At 44.0% G+C, this 22,236-nt stretch overlaps 1 protein-coding gene across 6 annotated transcripts in view; it reads right to left on the bottom strand.

Annotated features, from left to right (window-relative positions):
• ERC1 (ELKS/RAB6-interacting/CAST family member 1) overlaps positions 1 to 22,236 on the bottom strand; it is a 539,371-nt gene that overhangs the window by 109,917 nt on the left and 407,218 nt on the right. For all 6 annotated transcript variants that reach the window (XM_019515532.1, XM_019515527.1, XM_019515529.1 and 3 more), the window contains one exon: positions 14,825 to 14,969. In XM_019515532.1, coding sequence (XP_019371077.1) covers positions 14,825 to 14,969 — 145 coding nt within the window. The remainder of the gene's footprint in view (positions 1 to 14,824; positions 14,970 to 22,236) is intronic.

The following is a 22,236-nucleotide window of genomic DNA, read 5'->3' as shown; positions in this document are numbered from 1 at the left end:
CCCGGTGAGTCGGGGCTTTTTTTTTTTTTTCCCAAAGTGCTGGGAGCTGGGGGGGGCAAGGGCGGGTAGGGGATGGGCCTGGCTTGGGTGATTCGGTGATTCAGCCGCCGAATCTCCGAATCAGATTTGGCCGAATCAATTCGGGACAGTGATTTGAATCACCAAATCGAATCAGTGTCCCCCAAATCGGCCAAATCCGAATCGGAAGAGAATACTAACCGCTTCGCACAGGCCTAATGTCCACAGCTGCTGTCACTGATGATGAGGACTATGAACTGCCATATACCTTGCTACTGGTAGGAAACAGAGAAAGAACAGACAATGAAGGAGGTTGCCTATTTGTCTCTTTGTCACTTCAGAGCAGAGCTTGTCAGAGGCGAGATGAACAAAAGTTTATCACAAACCCATTTCTGTGTGAGCTCTCATCTTCCTTTGGATAGTTATTCAGGGTAAAGAAGCATAAGTGTGAACCTAAGCAAGTGACCAGTTCCACCTGACACTGATGATAATTTGTATGAGCATTTAACACAACCTGTGTCTTTTATTAATTAAAAAAATGTATTAAATACTGATGAAAGATACTATATCACTGCTGCACAGACAGATACTCTCTATACCTCTCACCCCTTGCAGATATACCTTAAACCCTTAGAGAAAAAACAACATTAGGGATCAGACGGACAATTCATTGATCATACTCACTTAATCCTTGGTAAATGTACGTGTAAACATGTACTTAAAGAAGAGCAACCTAATATGGATTTAAACCAGTGATCTACCACATACAGAAGGTTTGAGATCCCATTATCAGTGTAATGAGTTAGAATCATAGACGAGGAGGGCTGGAAGGAACCTCAGGTGGTCATCTGGTTCAACCCCTTGATCAGGACATTCCCCTCCCTGACTAAATCATCCCAGTCAAGTGTCTGTCTAACCTGCTTGTAAAAACGTCCAGGAGATTCCACAACCTCTCTGGGTAGCCTGTTCCAATAAGCTGGCTAGTCCTGTACTGCTGATTCTATTAAATGGGATATGAGAATTATTTTAAAACTTTTATATAGTATCACAAACATATATAAAGATTCACAAACAAATCAGTAATAATCTAAATCAGCTTCAATCCCATGTATCAGAAAGAACTGGAGGTAACATCATTAGCATTAAGTGTTTATACTGTGGAAGTGTGAGGGCTCCATTGTGACAGGCCTGATTCAAACAGCTTATACTAGGAAGCTTCACAGGTTTAAGGCACCGAGACCACAGATGGTAACCCCCCCTCCACCTCCCATCAACTATTCTTATGTACCTTCCATTTATAACTCACAGCTGCAGAATATGACTTTAGGCTGTGATAATTATTGTGTGCTGATTGTTAAACCTTAGTCTGCAAAGAAAATGAGTGATTGAAAGACAGACTGTTCTTTGACAGATGGCTAGAGGATGGACTACATTAAAGCAGCTCAAAGTTTTCTGGATTTACATTAATTTCAGTGTGAGTGCTAGCAAAACACATACTGCAAGGGCTTCTCTGTGACTTACAGTCTGAACACACTGGCTGGCACTCACCACAGCACATCTGGATTTTGTTAGACAACCTTCAGCTCTGTTTTTTGCATCAACCCTGGCCCCCTCATCTGAAGCAGCCTCCCAACCACTGTTTCACCATGAACTAGTCAAGGAGACAAACTACCTTGGGAGCAAGTAAATTGGGACCACATTAGTTGGTGACCCTCACCCTGCAATTCACCTCCTTTCCCTCTGGTGATGGAGGAAATCCCTCATGGAAGCTGACGATCAATCTGAAGCAGGCAGCTCCATTTCTTGGAAAGCCTTGTCAATGCTGAATGCTTTGTTAGGAAATAGTCTCTATACTGAGGCACATTCCTGCAGTGCAGGGCCTAGAGGCTTTAAATTAAAACAACATTGATGCCATATCCTCTTTCCAAAATGGCTCTCCTTCATCCAAGCTTTAATACACACACTTAAAGAAATTAAAGCACCAAAATGTCTTTGGCAGGACTCCTTCATTCTCTGTCACAGTAACACACTTGCAACTTGAGCGGATGGGAATATGATACAGTGTGGGAAAGGAAGAAAGCAAAAGATGAAGGAGAGAATCACCACAGAAACCCTCTGAATCAATGCATCTTTTTGCTTTAATGAATCCCTAGCTGTCTACTGAGGTATTTTAAAATACAGGAAAACCTTGCAAACTTGAAGGGATGAAGAACTCAGGAATTGCTTGTTAGGAAGTAAACTGGGGCTTATATGTGGATTCAATTTTTTTGGAAATTTCCATTGATTTTAAATTGACATACTCTTTTATTAAAAAGCCAATGAGCTTACACATTACCAGTGGCTACTAAAGCAACTAAATTTTATAGATTTCATAGACATTAGGGCTAGAAGGGACCTTGGAAGATCATTGAGTCCAGCCCCCCGCCCAAAGGGCAGGAAGTCAGCTGGGGTCATAGGATCCCACCAAGATAAGCATCCAATTTGCTCTTGAAGGTGTTCAATGTAGGTGCTTGAACCACCTCCAATGGCAGGCTGTTCCAGACCTTGGGGGCTCGGACAGTAAAGAAATTCTTCCTTATGTCCAGCCTGAAACGGTCTTGCAGGAGTTTATAACCGTTTGACCTTGTCATCCCTTAGGGCGCTCTGGTGAACAAACGGTCCCCCAGATACTGGTGGTCACCCCTGATAAACTTATAGGTGGCCATCAGATCACCCCTGAGCCTGCGCTTTTCCAGGCTGAAGAGCCCCACGGATCTCAGCCTGTCGTCGTAAGGTCTGTTTTCCTGACCTCTGATCATGCGTGTGGCTCTTCTCTGGACTCTCTCAAGCTTCTCTACATCCTTTTTGAATTGTGGGGCCCAAAACTGGACACAGTACCCCAGCTGCGGCCTCACCAAGGCTGAATACAAGGGGAGAATGACGTCTTGGGATTTGCTTGAGAAGCATCTATGGATGCAAGCCAGTATTTTGGTCACTTTACTAGCCGCAGCATCACATTGCAGGCTCATGTTCATCTTGTGGTCAATGATGACCCCCAAGTCCCTTTCTTCCGTAGTGCTAGCCAGTATAGTACTGCCGAGCCTATAAGGATGCTGCAGGTTTTTCCTCCCAAGGTGGAGAACCTTGCATTTTTCGGTGTTAAACACCATCAGGTTCTCGTCCGCCCATCTGCTGAGCATGTCCAGGTCAGCCTGGATCGCCCTCCTGTCTTCAGGTGTGGATGCTTTGCTCCAAAGTTTGGTGTAATCGGTGAACTTGTCCAGTCCACCTCTGACTCCAATGTCCACATCATTAATGAAGATGTTGAACAATATGTGTCCAAAGACAGAGCCTTGGTGGACCCCACTGGTCACAAGGCATCATGACAATTGACTTCCACCAACCACCCTCTGGGTCCGACCACGGAGCCAATTTCCCAGCCAGCGGATCGTGGTGGACCCAAGGCCACAATTGGTCAGTTTTGCCAAGAGGTTATCATGGGATACCAGATCGAAAGCTTTTTTGAAGTCAAGAACTAAATGATTTCCCTCAAAGGCCGTAGAATTGCACAATCTGCATTCTACCAGGGCATCTTAAACCAATCCATTAATACCTACTTATTGCACTGGAGACACAACACTGCTTTCTTCTATGGGAAGGCTCCACCCAGAGCCCTTCAGAGGAATACAGGGTTGGAAGGGGCCACTTAGGCCGTCAAGTCCAGTCCTCTACATTTGAAGGCAATTATTTGTCCAAGAAATCTCCAAAACTGCCATTCTAAATCCCCATGAACAACTATAAGGCATGATACCTGAAACAATAAGAACACTATACAACAGGGTAGGGGTGTGCGAAACGGGCCATATTCAATTCGGATTCAGACTTGGCCCAAATCAGGGTCAGTGATTTGATTTGTTGATTTGGATCATTGTCCCCGATTCCATTCAGCCGAATCCAAACCTGAAGATTCGATTCTGAATAGGGCCGAATCTCTGCTGAATCAAATCAGAGACCGAACTTCACACAGCCCTACAACAGGGCTGACCATACACCCTGCAGGCTGCACTAGCAGGGGCCACACCAGTGGAGCCCATGGGTCCCCGAGGCTGCCCACTGCATACCCCATTGTACTGCCTGGGCACCTTCCCTGCCCAAGCCCTCTTCCCCACCACTGCATTGCACCTCAGGCACCCCAGATCCCAGGCTCCCCCAAGACCCCAGCACTGCAGTGTATGCTGTGCTGCACCAGGGGGAGCTGGAGGGAGCGAGAGCCTGGACTCAGCCTTAGCCGGGGTCAATGGTCCTGGTCTTCAGAGGAAGACAAACCCTCCCTCTTTCTTCTCCCACTCCTTCCTGAAGCATCATTCACAAGGAGAAAAAGATTTTGTCCTGGTCACAAGTGGTGACCAACAAAAGCCCTGAAACATGGGATTGCTAGATACCTTCCATACCACCAAGAGAACTACCTCTACTCCCCAACTTGGGACGGCAAACACATAAATTCACATATCATATACACTGATTGTTGATTATGAACCCTCTCTTTCATACCATCTCTCTCGTAAACTTACCTATTTCAGCCCTAAAGTGATTCAGGTCCTTTGCTCCCACAGCTTTTCTTGAACAACCATTCCAAAATGTTACTCTTCTGATATTTAGAAATTCCCTAATTTCCAATCTAAACATTTGTCCGTAGGCAGTTTGTAGCCATTTGATCTTGTGCTGGTGTTGTTTTACATCTTAAAAGCTTGTCTCCTTCCCTAATATTTATCCCAACACGCTAAGTACTTCACAACATGAATAAACCCGTAAAAGTTGACTACTCACCCTACAGTAACTGGTGCTCTTTGAAAGGTTCTATGCTCATGGATTCCATTCCTAGTGCACATATGCTCCTTAGACCAGGAAATCAGAACCTTTTGGTCAGTGCTCATCAGTCCAGGTTTTATCTATCCTCAATCTTTCACACTCCCAAACCCAGAGGATGTTAAAAGCCAGGGAAAGTCCAAATGCCTTGGTTGTTTGCCAAACAGAATACAAATTATAATGGACAGTAATACACATATAGATAACCCACTGTGAAGAACACCAGTTAATGTAAGATGATTAACTTGTTTTGCCTTCAGAAATTATCTGCGTGCAGTCCGTTCTTGGTGAGCCGCAAGCAGTGAACTTATGCCAAGGGGCGGGTACAAAGTATTAACCAAGTGGTGAATGAAGAATTGCTTTACCATGACTGCTTCAGCCCTTGATGCGTCTCCCTAGTAGCAGCATTGTAAATGTATGAATTGAACTGCAGGTGGCAGCTACACACATTTCAGTGATGACGGCATTCTCTAAGAAGCTGCTGTGAACCCTGGTAGAGTGAACTTTGAATTGTTCAGGGGACTGAGTTTAGCTATTTTATAATACATCCTAATACCTGCTGAAATCCTTGTGGATAACTTCTGTGAAGGAACAGCTTTCTTTTTGACTCTTTTGGCATAGGCTATGAATAATTTAGAAGTGACTGTGAATGGTTTAATTTTATCTAAACAAAAAATTGCTCTAAGGACATCAAACAAGTTCAGTTTTCTTCCAGAAATGTTACCATGCATTTTGGGAAAGCCAGTGAATGAATAGTCTGATTAATATGAAAATCAGAAAATATTTCATATAGAATTCTTGGATGGGGTCTGAGAGAGAGATCTTATCCATTTAAAAGATGGTGTGTTACGTACCTGCTGTGAAACCTTTTCCCACCAAGCACTAAACTAGCAGAAGTAATGGCCACCTAAAATGATATCTTAATTAAAAATGATATAATGATCCTGAAGCTAATGCTTCAAATTGAGGAACCACCAGATCAGTGAATACAATTGTTAAGATACCACAAGGAAGGATGTTCTCTCACTGGATAGAAGACATACTAATACCTCTACAAACCTAAACGCTATACAGACTGAAAAACTGTAATTTCAAATTAGAGAATGACAGACAGTTAAGTGAACTCTTACAAAACTACAGTGAAAGTCCAGATTTTAGTAAGAATACTCAATCCACTATTAAAGAAATCTCTGTCAGAAAGGGAGAAAGGTGATGCTGCTTTGTCCAAATGGTAATTCTCTTCCATCTGGCACTGTAAAACAATCTTGTGCGGTCCTTTCAAATATTAACTAGATTTTTCTGGATATCCCTGGAATGAGATTTTCCCTTAGTAGTTCATCAGAAAGCATTCTAACTGCAAAGTGAAGAGATGGTGGGTCTGGATCAAGGGTCTTCTCATTTTTTGGCAGATGAAGCCTAACACTTATAGTATAGTCATTGGAGTTTGTGGCAAAAGTTTCAGGAGGTCTGAAAACCAAAATTGTAGAAAAGCTGGTGATGTTAATATCAATGTTGCAGCATTTTGCTTGAAACTTCTTAAAGTACTTGCTATTAAATTGTGCTGCATTCAGTGTTGCACTTGGTGTTCATTTTCATGACAAGCAAGTCTATGGTTAGGCAACACCATTTTTGGATAACCAAATAACTGACTTCTTGATAAACAGTTCGAAGTTGAAAAAAAATGACTTCTCAGCCAAGCCACAAGGGTATTCACAAGTCAGTGTTTGATACATATTCCAGCACATATTCTGTAGCTGGACCACTTCCTGATGGAAGAGATGATCTTGCTTTCCACTGCCTCATATATAAAACACTGCAGTGGTGTTGTCTGTCAACACCTCTATCATCTTGACTTGGATTACATGTAAAAATAGTACATACACCAGATGTACTGCTCTGAGTTCCAAGACATTTATTTGTAGACAAAATTCATCCCTTGACAAGAGACTTTAGACTGATGATATGTGAACTCCCCAACACATTTTGGAAGTTTCTGTCACCACTTTAACATGAGTTAAAGGAGTTGAGAATGGAACACCCTTGTATATGATATTCAGGTTTTTTATGAATATAGAGAAGAAAGTATGTGCTAAGGAACACTCAAAGGAACATCTATATAAAAATCACAGAAATACAGAGATCGAAGGGCTTCAAGAGATCATTTAATCTAAACCCTTCAACAAAGGCAGGACTGAGTATACCTAGACTGTCTCCAGCAAATGCTGACTTGGCCGGCTATTAAAAACCTCCAATGAAAGGGATTCACAACATTCCTAGACAACCTCTTCCAGGTTTTCACTTCCTGGCAGATGGAACATGTTGTGCCCTGCAACTGTCAGACCTGAGCTTGTTGTTGTTTGAGGATTTTTCTGTAACAGGTTTATAATTTTTGTTATAACCTCAAATTTAAATTATGGGAGAAATGCTGACACTGTGGTGGAATCAAGAATAACTTTATAAATTTTATTTTCTTTGATGGCATTAGAGGAGATTCTTTCTGTTTACCCTGAACCTGAGGATGGTAAACATCTTAAAATTATATTGTAAGTTGCATGAGACTTGCTGAGCAAGGGTATGCTGAGTCCTTCAGTTGTCAAGAGGAGGGTAAACACAAATGCTTTGCATTTTAGGAAATGTTGCCATGATGGTGAGGAGAACTCTGCGTTGCAATCTGTGCATTCCCACAACAGATGGTATTTGATTTGCTGTGAGCAGGATGGATCAATACAGGAAAATTTGTGAGATGGAGCTTGAGCTGCAAACCAGGGACTAGGGAAGGAATTATTGAGAGAATTATTCTGGCACATGTCCATGAGGGGCCAGCAGGGGAGATTATGCTTAGGGGCAACCAACACGGGTTCATTAGAGGCAGGTCCTGTCAGACCAACCTGGTGGCCTTCTATGACCAGGTCGCCAAATCTTTAGATGCAGGGGTAGCAGTGGACATAGTCTTCCTGGACTTTTGGAAGGTCTTCGACACTGTCTCTCACCCAGTTCTCATTAAGAAAATGGGGGACTGTGGTGTCGACACCTACACAGTCAAATGGGTCGCCAACTGGCTGGAGGGCCGCACCCAGAAAGTGGCGGTGGATGGGTCATTTTCGACCTGGAGGGATGTGGGCAGTGGGGTTCTGCAGGGCTCGGTCCTCGGGCCTGCACTGTTCAACATCTTCATCAGTGACTTGGACAAGGGGGTAAAAAGCACCCTGTTCAAATTTGCTGATGACACTAAGATGTGGGGGGATGTGGGCATGCTGGAAGGAAGGAATAGGCTACAACTGGGCCTAGACAGATTACAGTAGTGGGCTGATGAGAATAGGATGGGATTCAACACTGACAAGTGCAAGGTGATGCACCTGGGGAGGAAGAACCAGCACCATACCTACAGGCTGGGGAACTCCCCTCTTGTCAGTGCAGAGGCAGAAAAGGATCTCGGAGTCATCACTGATGCCAAGATGAACATGGGCTGGCAGTGTGGGGATGCAGTCAGGAAGGCCAACTGTACCTTGTCATGCATCCACAGATGCATCTCAAGCAGGTCCAAGGAGGTGATACTCCCCCTCTATGTGGCTCTAGTCAGGCTGCAGCTAGAGTACTGCATCCAGTTTTGGGTGCCGCACTTCAAGAGAGATGTGGATAACATGGAGAGGGTCCAGAGGAGGGCCACTCGCATGATCAGGGGGCAGCAGGGCAGGCCCTACGAGGAGAGGCTACGGGACCTGAACCTGTTCAGCCTGCACAAGAGAAGGCTGAGGGGGGATCTAGTGGCCTGTTACAAACTAGTCAGAGGGGATCAGCAGGTGCTGGGGGAGTCCCTGTTCCCCCGAGTGCTGCCAGGAGTGACTAGAAATAACAGTCACAAGCTGGCAGAGGGTAAATTCAGATTAGACAACAGGAGGCGCTACTTCACTGTCAGAGCAGCTAGGATTTGGAACCAAGTTCCAAGAGAAGTGGTGCTGGCTCGTACCTTGGGGATCTTTAAGACAAGGCTAGACAATCACCTTGCTGGGGTTGTTTGACCCCAGTACTCTTTCCTGCCATGGCAGGGGGGTTGGACTTGATGATCTGCTTAGGTCCCTTCCCCTACTAACTATGAAACTATGAATTTTTGAGGCTAGGAATCTGAGCTACAAATGAATATGGAGGTTACTTATGCCCAATTTTGTTTTTCAAAATGTTTTTTGGCTTGGGGGTGGGGGACGAAATCAGGAAACTTTTTATATCTGAAACAGATATGTAGTTCTGAGAAATAACAGAATCTCTTAATGAGATCTATGCCTGATAAGAGATGGGGAGCATGGATATGAGGGGTAGAGAAAAAACAAGATAGAAACAAACAGAGTATTTAATCTGAGTAATTCTGAGTACCTGTTGATCTTTTGTATTATTGTTCCTGGCTTCCCAAAAATAGATCAGATGGCCTCCAGATGGGATGGGGAATGGAAACAGACCCAAAAGGACCATCAAACTTCCTACCAAGTGGTTTGGGGGCAGATACAAAGAAGTAGGCACAGAAAAAGCCAAAGGGTGCTTCTTGCAGAAGCGCTGCTTTTTCCTTGGAGGTTCAACTGTGTATGCTAAGAACAGAAGCACGGTTCAGATAGATGTCTCAATTCTGTTTGCTAACTGTATTGTTTCCTTTTCAGCTGAGGTGTGTATACACAACAACTAGTCTTTAAAATGGCACGTATTGTTAAGAATACATAGAGCAGGGGTGGGCAAAATACGGCCCGTGGGCCGCGTCCAGCCTGCAAGACCATTCTATCTGGCCCACGAGGCCTCTAAAAAAATTTGGAAACTTAATATTTCTCTGCCCTTGGTTCCTGTCAAAAACAACAGGAACCAAGGGCAGTAGGACCCAGGGGAAGCCTGATGGGCTCCAACAACAGCAGTGCCTGCGCTTCTGCACCCACACCTGGTGCCCTGAGCTGAAGCTCCTTACAGCCTGTGTGGGGCTGCCTGTGCCCGCTCTGGACAGCCCCACGTGGGCTGCGAGCACCTGCAGTGTGGGGCACCGGGCATGGGAAGGGCCACTTCCTCCCCATGCTCAGCTTTTCCCTGGGCTCCTTCCCTGCGTGGAGAAAAGCAGCCCCTCACCCACCCCATGGCTGGCGCCCTGCGCTGCAGGCACTCGCAGCCCATGCAGGGCTGCCTGGAGCAGGCACAGGCAGCCCCAAGCCAGCTGCGAGTGGCTGCAGCGCGGGGCACTGAGCATGGGATGGGGAGGGCCTGCTTTCTCCTCCCCCCCGCACTCAGCAGCACCTTGTAACCCGGCCCCACTGCCAGGCTGGCACTGGCACAGGTTACAAGCTGGTGCTGAGCATGGGGAAAAGTGCCCCTCACTTGCCCCATGGCCAGCGCCCCGCGCTGCAGCCACTCGTAGCCTGCCTGGAGCTGCCTGTGCCTGCTCCAAATAGCCCCATGTGAGCTGCGAGCACCTGTAGCAGGGAGCGCCAGCCATGGGGGAGGTGAGGGGCCACTTTTCCCCACGCTCAGTACCAGCTTCTTCCCTGCTGGTGAGCAGGGGGTTAGGGTTGTGTGCTGCCCCCAACCTGTACCATGGGGCTGGGGGGCACTGGGTGTGAGCAGGCAGGGAGCCAGTGGGGAACATGGGGCCCACACCAGTGTCCCGGGGCCAGTGCTGGCGAGGCCAAGAGCAAGGTGGCAGGAGCTCTATGGAGCTGGGCCAGCTCCCCCCTCCCTGCTGGTGCAGCCGAGCCCAGCTCCACAGACCCCTGCCAGCCTGTGCCCCACTTTGGACCCCACTGGTGCTAGCCCTGGGACATTGGTCCCAAGACGTTGGAATGTTGGTCCCAAGATAGTGACCGGGGGCGGGGCACCTGTCAAGGGGTGGGGCACCTGTCAGGGTGTGGGGCTACCCATGCGGCCCTCAACAGCCTGCCAAAACTGGGTAAGTGGCCCTCCATTCAAAATAATTGCCTGCCCCTGACAGAGAGAGAAGTAGTCTGAAGCTAGGCAGAAAGCGGAGCGGGGTAGCATCTTAAGGCATCTTCATATGTGCTCCAGGGGTGAGGTGGGGTGGCACTTTAATTAGAGTGGCTCTGAGAGTTACTCTAATTAAAGTGACCACAGTGTCCTGTGTATCAGCATCCCTGCACTTCAAAATGGCTGCATGGGCACTTTAACTAAAGCTTGTTCAATAAGCTTGATACACAAGACAAAGCTGCTAATTAGCATGCTCCAGCAGACCCGATAAATCAAGTATGCTTCGACATGCTGCAATTACAGCATGCTGCAGCAGCATCACCACACCTGTATAGGCACCTTAGAGACTACTTGGGCCATGAATGCATTTTGATTAATGAATCAGCTGAGTGTTAAGACCCAAAACCAAAAACCAAAATGCTGCACATACTGAATCAGCCACATATTAAAATCAAAATCTTCAAGCAGAGTCTGTGTGAACAAACCCTTTCTTCTGCCAGCTATCTATCTACTTTGGTTCACACTGCTTATGTGCATGAATATTGGCTCATATGTACACAGCTAGGTTGCTGTGCAACAGCAGGTAGCTGCTGAGCACATCATCTCTCATGGGATCAACCTACAAATAAGACTGAAACTACAAATAAGAGTGAAAAGGCATCAGCTTTTCTGAAAGGTTAACTGTCTTGAAGGAGTACCAGCAATTGGGAAAGTGCCATCAAAGAGAAGCAGTAGCAAAGCTGTTGTCTTGCAATTGTCTCAGCAGAATTTTAAAGTTAAGAGATAAGCTTGAATCCACTTACGTTGGGAACCTCAACGCCAACTGTAAATGCAAGAAATTGAAGAAAAACAGTAAAGTAGAAGAAACACTCCAGTTTTGGTTCACATATACACAACAGCATAATGTATTAATCAACAGCCATATCTTTTGTCAAGAAGGCAATAAGCTTGCCAATGATATTTTGGCATAATGATTTTAAACCCACCGCTGACTGGCTTAGCAGATGGAAGGAAAGATACTGCATCATGCTGAAAAAGTTGAATGGTGAAAAGCAGAATGCTGATGCAGAATGATGTTGGCAGAAAGATGGGTGTTATAGGTTTTGCCTGAACTGCTGCAAGAGTATTCTGCTGATGATATTTTCAGCACAGATGAAGCTAGCCTTTTCTTTCAGTCAGACCCTGGCTTTCAGCATTCTTTCCAGTCTGTTTGGGCTAGAAAGAAGGAGAAAGGCTACATTACACTGCTGGTGACCTGCAATGTATCAGGCAATGAAAGAAGACCACTTCTGGTTAACAGACAGTCCATGATGCTTCCATAGTGTCAAGATTATTCATCAGAACAAATAAAAATGATGAAATACAAGCACAATTTTCATGGAATTGCTAAATGGATGAGAACTTCAACTTACAAGAAAAGTTAAGAAATTGTTTCATCGTTGGATAATTATACAGCACATATGCCAAATGTTGTATTACAGAACATCAATTATTTTTTTTTCCTGCCAGCATGTCCTCATTCATGCAGCCTCTTGACCAAATCATTATCAAAAACATGAAGAACAGATATAAAAAATAAAATCATGTCACAAAACACTCATGGAAATTGACAAAATAAAAAATGTCGCTGTTGCCAACGGAATGACACTTCTGGGTGCTCTTCACATGCCAAGTCATTCTTGGGACTCTCTTAAAGCTGACACCATTCATAATTGCTTCCATAAGGCAGGAAATGCTAACATGATTTACAATATATATGAGGAAGTGGAAATAGTTTTCCACCTGAAGAAATTCTGCTTCAAACCTTCAAGGAATGGGTGGGCATTCACAATGGATTGACTGTTACTCCAAAGGTGAGTGAGCAAGACATCAGACATGAAATCCAAAAGCAACACAAGCTGCAAGAACATCTGAGATGAAAAACAAGAGAAGGAGGAAGCAGTGCAGTAACCTTCCTGTGCAGGATGGTATTTCTTTTTTTGTGGGGAGAGAGTGAGGGGCTTTGGAGCAAAGCAAAAGTACAAAAGAGAACTGCAAAATATTATATACTTTAAAAGAAAGAGTGTTAGATTTCTGAAAACAAAGCATGGTAATAAAGTGTAATACTACAACTATTGTAACTCAGACAACTGTAATTATACTCTAACAACAAATGAAAATCCAACAAAGTATCAAACTTATCCAGAGTTTCTGGATGGAACTCTAAACAGTCTTCTTACTTTGCTCATTTTACTTTGCTATTCCTTACTACAATCACCAGTTAACAGAATCAAGAGCGCTTTGTCCAACATGACTAATAACCAGCCATTATTATACAAGATTTTCAATCGGAAAAAAGCCAGGAAAACTACCAACAGTGAGAACACTGCTAACTGTTGTCTCTCCTAGCCAAGAGTGATTAGAAGGAACTGAGAAGAGTTGTTTGCACTCTGGCCTTTTATGACTTTGGAGGGTAGAGGAGTGGGTTGAGGGGAGCAATATGCAGGCACAGGCTGACAGGAACTGTTAGGCAAAAGGTTCTGATTTCTGCTTCTGGTAGCTGAACAAATCATCTTGCTGACAGATAAACTGACATACAGAAATTTGCAGGGTGATGGCAGTCACTGGAGGCATGCAAATAGCTGGCAGTGGAGTATGTGCTGTTATGGGAAATACAGCATGGGAGTGACTGAGGAGAAACCTACTAGAGACCAGTGGTGATTAAATGACTTCTTTAGATTTCTAAACAGACTTTATAGGTCCCAGATCTTTTTCCTCGGTTCCTCAACTTTTCTTTTTCTTGTTTTGTTTGTTTTGTTTGGTAGATGGAGAAGAAAGGGAAGAGGAAAGAACCTTCCCCTGACCAGTGTGAGGTCTCTCATATTGCATACAACTATGGCTGTGGACAGATACAGCATTTGTAGTGTAACAAGTGCTGCAGCACTCTGAAGCACTAAGAAAATGTAGTGCTACATGCTTGGACAGACGTAACTTCCTGCTGCACCCCATCCCCCTCCACCACAGCACTACAAAAGTTGCCACAAAGGCATGCAACGGCACACTCTCTAGCCAGGAGTTGTGATAGAGGGGTTGCTCAGCCCTGCAGCTTGGCTCCCCTCCTCCACATAGGCCAGAGAGAGGAGCTCATCAGTGAGCATGCTGTAGACTCAAGTCTCCTGAGGGTTGCAATTCTGCTCCCTACCCCTCTACCAGAGCCAGAAGACAGAGACCTACAGGGCTTTATGGTCTCCTGTCCTGATGACATCTGAGTACCTAGGCAGTGTTCGTTAACTGGCTACTCCACTCTGTCTCCCTCCCCCCTTGGATAGAGAAAACAGAGCACTGTGGGATGCTGGGGGACCGAGAGATAACTGGTCCCTCTACTGTTCACTGTCCACATGTAACCTGTAGTGCTAAAGAGAAGCTGCTGTTTCATCCAGCAACATTTTTGTTGCACATCTGACATTTTGTAGCTCTACAGGGCACACATGTATTTGTCTGCCTAGACCTTTTAGTGCTACAGATGTGTTTACAGCATACAAATGTTCCATCTGTCCATATGCTATGTGGCATTCCCTTGCGGTGTTTCTTTCAGAACTGACAAACCAATTTAAAGGGTGGCAGGGTGTCCTCAACTTTACAGGAGGCAACATTCATTCCCAGAGCTCCTTCCTTACAGCACATAGTATGGACCCACCAAAGGGTGTCCCCTTTCATAAATACATTTTTACTAATTTAATACCATCGTGACTATCAGTGCAGTGGCACAAAGAAATCCTTTGCGCTACGATCATGCCCTCCCCATCATGCTACCATGGAGTTTTAAACTCATGTTCAGATTTTAGAGTTTGAAGTATGATCTTCCATATAACAAATCAACATGCAGTTATTATAACTGAATTTAGTTCATGGAGCTGCTTGTCTCAACACACAATGAAGCTCCATATTATTAGTTTATAACGGTATAAAGATGGAGTAATTAAGCCCACAACAACACCCTTGCGGTTCTGTTCTCTCTTTTCCCACCCCTACCCACCTGCTGCTTGAGCTGCTGTACCAAGCGGTCCTTCTCCCGTTTCAGTGCAGCCACTTCATCTTGAGTTTTCTTCTTAGAGGATGAAAGCTCCAGCAGAGCAATATTGGCATCTTTTTCACTGATGGCAGCAAGAAGGGCTTCTTGTCTGGAAAAAATAAGAGCAGATTAATACCTAAGTGTTCTGTACAATTTAGGTCAGTGATTTTCAACCTCTGGTCAGTCTGCAGACCCCCCAGGGGTCCACAATGTCTAAGGTCCACAAAAGATGATTATGATCAATCTAAAGTATGTGAATACACACATTTACAATTCAAAGGGATCTACACCTCCATTTGAGATGTCTGCAAATGAGAAAAGGTTGAAAACCACTGAAGTAGGGGAAATCTCTGTGCATGAGTTGGGTATGCCATTGAAGGCAGAGGATGGGGAGTCTGATGCCAGACAGCTGGATTAAATATAGACACAGATCATCAGGATGGTATCCACTTCTAGAAGACCTACCATATGTCAGACAATGGTGCAAACAGCTTGTAAAATTATGTATTTTATTATCAAGACCATTGTCAGGTGGCATAGAAGAAGAGTGACATATGGAAGTGAATGCACTGAATATGTTCCTGTATGCAGCCTCAAAATTTCTTATCCATCACTGTATTATCTGAGCATCTGGGTTCTTTTGGCTGTTCAAAGAAGATTCCCGTTACCCAAGTTATTCTGAGAACACACACATACATTTTGGAATAAAAACAACCTCTATATTAATCTTGTTAAATTATGTTGTCTATTCATACAGCTCTTTCAAGATAAAGTTGGTTCATGCCAAGTTATATGAGTTCATTTTAATAGGGCAGAGTACTCCTGGAAGCAAATTAGGACAACAGGAAGATTGCAACACTTTTTGTTATCAGGAAAGTGCTGAAGTGGCCTGTGGCAAAAAACACAGTGGTTAACAAGACAAAAAAAAGGGTACCCTCTGGTATCAGGAATGTTCTTACTGTGACTTCCCTGTCAGTACACAGAATAATGATGAGCTTGTCTGTTGTCTGCATGGAGGGACTGAGACAAAGGTGGGTTTGTTCTGTGAGAAAATCACTGATAGTTCTGTAGAAACAGCATGAGCTAAAATACTGATACAGGATGCCAAGGTCCAGGTATACGATAATTAAGTATAGAAATTTAACTTTATCAGATTTTCTTCTCAGGTGAATCTAACTCTCACACAGCCCTCTGAATATTGGGAGCATCTTGTACATACTGGAAGAATGGGAGACACACACTACTATCTAGCTTGAGAAATATGCAAAATGCACATGTATCAAAGATAGGTATATAACATTAAGGCACATTCTTGTTTATCTGGCTTTCTTGCAATCATACTTTTGCCTCTTACTGGGCGCGTCTACATGAGACGTTTACCGAGCAGTTGACTAACTGTGCAGTAAATGTCTCGGCATCTACACGTGCACCTCTGTTAGGGTGCATGAAACTAATACACTATGCAGCAGGGTAGGACTTACAAATACACAACTTACCCTGCTGCAGAGTTTTTTCACGCACTGAGCTGGCTGGCTGGGGCATGAGGGTGCTTCACTGCAGGGACTGCCTGCTAGTTAGCCCTGCACTGAAGCACCCTCATGCCCCAGACAGCCCCTACACAGTACATTGAGCCCAGTCAGAGCAGCCCCAGGCTGGCAGGCTGACCCCCACCCCCTTCTCCCCTGGGCTCCCTTCCAGTCAATGCTGCTGCAGCCTAACTCACTGTGCTGCAGGCCAGGTGTATGCATAAACCGTGTGTCCAGGAGCTTCCTGGGAGCAATAAACTGCAGACCAACAAGCTTATTGCTCTGCAGTTTATTGCTGTGCGTTAATGGAATGTGTAGGCACACCCACTTTGAACTCAAACCTAAGTAGGGTTGGGCCAAATCAATATTTGCAACAGCTTTGAAGGAAAACCCAGATGTTGTCCAACAGGTGTCACACTTCCCACTAAGTCAGTACTGTATCAACTTATCGCAAAGGATTCCAGTTTCTGGATGATATGAAAAAGGGCCTAACCATTTGTGGACATGTTAAAGATAGCATATTCCTTAAGAGCAAAGGTGTCCCAAGCAAAAGTCAATTTATATAATACTGTATTATATCTAAATTCCACTTGAACTTAAAGTTGCAGACAGGGGTCACTAATGACAGAAATTAATTTCCATCACAATCTAAAGTTTGACCTTTCTGCAAAGCTCCCTTTGCTAATCTGTTAATTTCAGTTGTAATGGGTTTAGAGTTGAAGTGTAAACATGACCCTTCCACAGTACAACATGTAACACTTGCATGTGTTTAGGGCTTTCACTACAGAGATATGCTGATATCAATTCTATCATTAAAACATATTTATAACCATTTATGAAAAAATAAGAAAAATAAGGAAAAGAAATACAACATTTGAAATCTAACGTATTGTGCAAAGCTTTCATTTTAACAACATCCCCTTTTCTTTTCACTATAAACAGTTTTCCTAAGGGTACTCATTGTCTGGCAGTTTTTTTAGATGGCATTAAATACGGCAGTAACTTTCTTTTTTGATGAGAAAAAGCAAAAGTTAGCTGAGGTGAGCTGGAGCTGCTGCTATTCTCATGGAAATCCTCTCCTATTTCCACAAACACACACAGAATGGGATGCAAAGGAGGAACAATAATAGAAAATGCAGTTTCTGTCCCTCATGTAGGGATTTTTTCCCCTGGCTGCTTGAGACACACAGGAACAGCACAATATCTTATCAGCTATTCTGAATGTGGCTCATACCAGAATTAGGCATTACTTTTAATCGTCTTTCTAATCAAGGGATCATTGTAACATTATAAAAGAAACAGTTAGATTCTTAATAAACAAAGCAAAAAGAGAAAAGGAAGGCAGGGGGGAGGACAAGGAAGAAGGAGAGGATAACAACAGGAATCCAATTCTCATATTCCAGATGTTATATAGAGAACCTAGCTGGTGGAGATCAGGATGTCACATGCATCCTTTTCTCTGGCTTAATAAAGTCAGAGCGTCTTTCGGAATAAGGATAAGAAAAGTCAATAATGTCATGATGGGTACCAGTGGCCCAGGAAATGATATGAAAGGCAGCCATTATGGTAAACCTTGTATCTTCCAGCCCACACATCTCCAACCTGGCACCATTATTTTTTTACTGAAGTCTCTTTCTTGAGGATGCCAAAAAGGGATTATTGGGTCCTCAACCCACTATTATTTTGTCCATAAAGGAGGCTTAATTTCTGACACACCACTTCTGATCTATTCATGTGCAATTTCATTATCCTTCTTATACCAAACATGATTTCAGCCAGTCCTTTGGTAGGATCAACAGAGGTTTTGTTTAAATTTCTTCCGTTTCCTTGTCTCCCTACGTACTTTTTCCTAAATTTTACACAGAAGTCCAAAAGAGACTTTTATTACCTTGGACAACAAGAAGGATAAAACAGCTGCATGATGTTTCACTGGTATTTTGACTGAGAGAGGAATTGATTCAAAAGAATGAGATTAATAGGAAAAGGCAGATATTTTATTTCAATTCATTTAAATACGCTCATCCAACACAGAGTTTAAAGCTGGGTCTTCAAAAGTAGCAGATTTTCACTACTAAGAAGGCATTCTAAAGTTTTTGTAGCCCTTCAAATCACCTTTAGATTTAAGCTAAAGGCAGCATTAACCTTTTAAGTTTTTAAGTTGCAACAATTTCAGGAAGTAGATTTGCAGTTCAGTCAAACTCATCAAGTGTTTGTGGCAGGAGAGGCCCTGGGGCAGCTGTGATGCCCCCTAGGCTGCCCTAATTCTGTCCACAGTCCCAGTCCTGTATAGAACATTCCTGTTCATCTCACTATCCATTCCTTCATGTTTTTTTGACAGATTGGGAGGCTTCCTCTGGGTCCTGAAGTGCTCTCACTAATGTCAAACCAACCTAACTGACCTCCCATGGCCCTCTGCCCACTAACCAAAACTCCATGGTTCTTCGTGGGTGTCTCTTGAGTCCAGACAGGCCTACCAGAGTGGTGCCTGGCTGGCACTACTCTGAGCCGGTCACTATCCATGGCCTAATGGATCCTAATTAGCCCAATGATCCTAATTAGCCTTAGGGCTCTTCATTGTGGCCTCCAGCCTCCCCCATAGTCATGGCCATGTCCTGCAGGTGTTACTCTTGTAATTTGCCTTCCATATAGGCTTTGGCCCTTGGCCTACAGAATACGCTGGCTGTACAATTCTAGCTTGGCCCACTTGCTTTGGCCTGACCTGTCAGTCTCAGCCTCTCGCCAGCCACAGCCTGCTTGTGTTGCTTTCTTGTGGCTCAGGCTCTGGCCCTCTTGGCCTCTGACCTGCCTGTGCCTCACTCTCAGACTCTGACTCTCTTAACCTCAGCCTGCCTATCTTCCCCTGTCTGGTGCCTCTGCCCCTGGCAAGGGTCAAAGCCTGGCATGCCTCTTAGATATCCCTGTGTAGCCTCCTTATCACCCCTACAGTTACCACCCAGATTTCCGGTATAAACTAAATCTGAAATGCAAGCAACCACTCAAAGCCCCTCTCTGGGCCATCATGCCACTGCTAAGTCACCTCCCCACTCACTGGCTCTCTTAGCTCTGAGAATACCTGAAATGGCCTGCAGGCTTATGTCCCCTGGGCTACTTCCCTTTTAGTCACGTGTTCTCCTGACTGGTCACAGTTGTGTCCCATCAACCTCTAGAGCATCCTATTGCTGTTTCTTTGGCTAAGCTGCAGTAGTGTCCTTGCTGCCTAAACAGGGCTCTGCCCTGTTGTCCTATTGCTAGGCAGTTAGCCATGTCACAGGCACTTTCAGCATATAGGTCTTCCCCTGCCTGGGGACATACCAGGCTCTCTACTACAGTGCTATAGATAAGAGAGAATCTATCTTGATGTCCTCCCAATACACAATGGAAGCTTTTTCTGTACTGGCTCAAACTTCAAGTATTTAGGCTATGCATGATATAGCTGAAGACCACACTTCTAGAATTCATATGCTCCAACTTAAACTACATGGTACAAGTGGTTCAAGGTCTGCAATCTATTGGTGAAAGGTGAGCAAAACTAAAATCAAGGCTGCTGTAGGACACTACAATAATAAATGTCATGAGTTCTCAGCATTTTAATTGCAGTCTACCATTGTTATTTTAAAAGGGAAATATATTCTTGACCACAATGATAAGGTTTTTCTTTTTTGTTTGAGAATTTTGGCCCTTCGCTACTTGGAATACCATCTTTACAGATGGTTTAAGTAATGGGATATTTATTGCAAGAAAACTCTAGCAAGCATTGACGTAGAAATCAAAATCAACGTTGGTTCAGTACCATTGCTTAGAAAAATCAATTCGTTCTGAAAGCATTTGTACTTATCTGTTACTATTTCTAGCCCTGGTGCTCTTCGATAGTCGCATTAAAATACACAATTACTAGTACAATTTTGCATTTTCTCCAATTTTGACATAATGTTAACGCCAATATCTAAGAAGCACAGAAGTCTGTTATAAGGGGGAATTATAATGTAATCATCCGGGCATCATTTTAAAATTTGATAACTCGTTGTCAAACAGGATGAGAAACAAATGTTACATATAGATATATAGCTAAGATCACAAGTTTTCTGTCATGCACAGAATTAGTTTCTATTCTAGAGGGTTTGAAAGAGATCAGAATTCAAAACCATCACTTTTCTTTGGTCTTGCAGGATTTTTGGCATATTTCCAGAACTTGCTATATTAAGTCCCACCCCTTGGTCCAGTGTGATTTTTATTCCATAACTGAAGGGTATCCATCTAAAAATATCCATTGACCACTTGGAAAAATATGTTAAGTGGGAAAATAACTTCTACGGTAAAGGAGTTCAATATGTCCCCATTATACATTCCTTGTTTGTTCTCCTTGTCTCAGTGGTTCTAAGACACAGTCAATCTGTCTTTGAAAGAATCAGAATCATTAGTGGTAAGGTTGCTCTCTAAGGGCTTGTCTACAGGTTAAATTGCATCTGACATCAGGATATGGATGGAAGAACAAGGTAGACCAAGTTGGGGAGGGAGCTTAACATACATTAGATTTTTCATGGTAACTGTCTTGAGAGTCCACTCCTGTCCCCTGAAAAAAGGTACAGCAAGTTAAAGGGGAAAGAGGGAGACTTAACTGCATAACCATTTATTTCTTTTGTGGGAACAGTTTTGTGTATCAGTTCCCAATCCCATGGCAGGTAGAAGCTACATAGGAGCAGCATACCTCTGTTTCATTCAGCTGTCCAGGTTTAGCTTCTGTTTGCTGGTTCTGCACGTAGAGTTAGTCCATTGGCTTGATTTGGACTCGCCCCAGATCCAGCATACAGCATGTGCCCCACACCTAACCCCTGTGCCATGTCCAGCCTGCACCAGATGGGCTCTATGTGCCACATGTGGTGCAGTGTGACTGCAGAGACAATTAAAATATACTGGTGGGTAACTTCTTTCTTCTTTGAAGGCCTCCATGGATTCCCAAATATGAGCACAATTAATTAGCAGCACTACCTCTGATTGAAAGTTGGCAGAGATACCAAGTACATGGATGCCTGAGGGCCCTTGGCCCCCTCGGGAAGAGGGTTGCCACCTGAAATGCATAAAGCTTTCCATATATCCATCATCTTAGGCCCCCTCGGCAAAAACAGAAGTCAGTGCCTATGGGCAGAGAAGTTCTCATTTAAATAAAGACTGTAGAACTGCTCTCCCAAATCAAGCATCCACAGATGATGTTAAAGTTCAAGAAGTAGTGCTTGGTAAAGTATCAACTGAACCCCAAGCAGCTGTTCTGCAAATCTTCACAATGGAAAAATGACATATTTATGTAGTAATTTGCACTGATTTTGTATACCAGGATGACATACACCAGGCTCTGTATCAGAGAGATAAGCACTGGTATAGGTGCATACAACAGATTACTATTACAGCAATTCACCACCAGATAGCAGGGGAGCAGATAAAGAGCCCATTTATACCTTGACCACCCTAAGATTAGCTATGAACAACACAACATGTATATGTTTCCCAAGACAATTCTACACTAGATTTTAATAAATTAGAGCAGAATAAGGCTTTCGTCCTTTTTACACTAGTGTAACATTTTGTATGCCATGGCCTAAAATAGTGGGGAGGGCAATCTTTATGGCAGGCATGCCACAAATGAACCCCACACCCTCCCCAAGTGCTACTCTGATCCCCTTCCCCTACCTGAGTGGCTGCTCTGCACTCTTCTTCCTGCCTTGCCTGCTGCTGTGCTGCCCATCTCCTCTCTAATCTGCCATGTGTTACTTGTGGCATGTGCAACACAGGTTGACCACCCCTGGCCTAAAACATACTCTGGTAACAGTAACCCTAGTAAATAATGCCCTGTTCCCT

This window comes from Gavialis gangeticus, unplaced genomic scaffold (assembly GCF_001723915.1).
Source record: "Gavialis gangeticus isolate Ggan-Ray unplaced genomic scaffold, GavGan_comp1, whole genome shotgun sequence".
Classification (NCBI taxonomy): domain Eukaryota; kingdom Metazoa; phylum Chordata; order Crocodylia; family Gavialidae; genus Gavialis; species Gavialis gangeticus.
This window is presented reverse-complemented; position numbering and strand designations above follow the sequence as displayed.